This window comes from Trichechus manatus, unplaced genomic scaffold, assembly GCF_000243295.1.
Source record: "Trichechus manatus latirostris isolate Lorelei unplaced genomic scaffold, TriManLat1.0 scaffold00088, whole genome shotgun sequence".
NCBI classification, from domain to species: domain Eukaryota; kingdom Metazoa; phylum Chordata; class Mammalia; order Sirenia; family Trichechidae; genus Trichechus; species Trichechus manatus.
The window spans coordinates 3,527,512-3,528,718 of NW_004444024.1; the positions used below are offsets into that span (position 1 = coordinate 3,527,512).

The 1,207-nt window shown below is 46.8% G+C and overlaps 1 protein-coding gene across 2 annotated transcripts in view; it reads right to left on the reverse strand.

Moving 5' to 3' along the window:
• Positions 1 to 9: 9 nt before the first annotated feature.
• Positions 10 to 1,207, reverse strand: part of LOC101355283 (cytochrome c oxidase assembly factor 4 homolog, mitochondrial) — a 3,457-nt gene continuing 2,259 nt past the window's right edge. For both annotated transcript variants that reach the window (XM_023736559.1, XM_023736558.1), the window contains exon 2: positions 10 to 783. In XM_023736559.1, the coding sequence (XP_023592327.1) occupies positions 508 to 771 (264 nt within the window). In that variant the 5' untranslated portion in view covers positions 772 to 783 and the 3' untranslated portion in view covers positions 10 to 507. The remainder of the gene's footprint in view (positions 784 to 1,207) is intronic.

The window sequence follows — 1,207 nt, forward strand, 5'->3', positions numbered from 1 at the left end:
ACTCTAACCATGAAAGGCAAAGATCATGTTATTCATCTCATCAGTTTCCAACACAATGCCTGGCATATGGGAAGTCTCAGAAATACTTGCTGTTGTTGAACAAATGACTGAATAAATGAAGACGTGATCAAGCAACCAATTTACCTTTAGATTGTAAATTTTATTTTTAAAATTAAAATGCCCAGGTAATCAGTTTAGTACTTGGCACAATGACCCAAGATGTGGGATAGGGGAGTATCCTTAACCCAACTTCTTGTTATATACATGACAAAATAGGTGGAATAATATGGGCGAGGCTGTTTGGGATCTGACCATGAAAACATGACAGCTCTTTATGGCAGTCATGCCCACACCCATGGCTGTCTGACTCTCAACCCAATCCCAAAGACTATCCCCAAATCTTACACCTTCTGGCCCACACTTCCATTGTTTAGGATTTGTTCCTCCCATGATCTCTCGGTGCTGGTTTCTGCAGGGCTGTCCTCTGGGAATAGGTGGGCCGGGGTCTCAGCGGTGGGCACTGGCTTGCTCTTTCTTCTTCTGCAGCTCCTCCCGCCGCCTTGCCTGCTGTTCACTCATGCAGTTCCTGAAGGCCTGCACCTGTGGCTGGCACTGCCGCCAGTCCTGGTGCTGGGCCATGCACTCCTGCACGGCATAGTGGGAAGCAGCACAGCCAGAGCGGGAGATCAGCTGGTCGAGCGGGTCCTCTTCCTCATCCTCCTCCTTCACCTGTCGGGCCCAGGTATGGCCTTGAGGGACTGAGGTTGACATGCTGGGGAGTCTCTAGAACATCAAGACAGGCAAGGTTAGAGCAACGACATGGTATATATGAGGTTTCCCTATTATAAATAGCACTGACCAAATGGCACTGTTGCAGCCTGTTTATGTGTCTGTCTTTCCTAGGAGACTGTAAGCTCTTTGAGGACAGATACTGGGCCTGATTCACCTTGGTGTCCCCAGCACTACGTAGCACTAGGCTTGGCAGAGAGCAGGCCTGCAAAATGGTTTGAACTGAGCTGAATGAAATAGTGTCTGAGAAGGCTTAGCAAAGCAAATGGCACTTAAGAAACTCAATGGATTCTGCTAATAAAATTTGAATTAGATAAAACATCACCTTTTTGGAGACACCATCTCTGATCCACCTCAAAAGAATTAATCTCTTTTTTCTCCTACTGGCCTTATTTTATGCCTGGAGAACAGAGTTTAG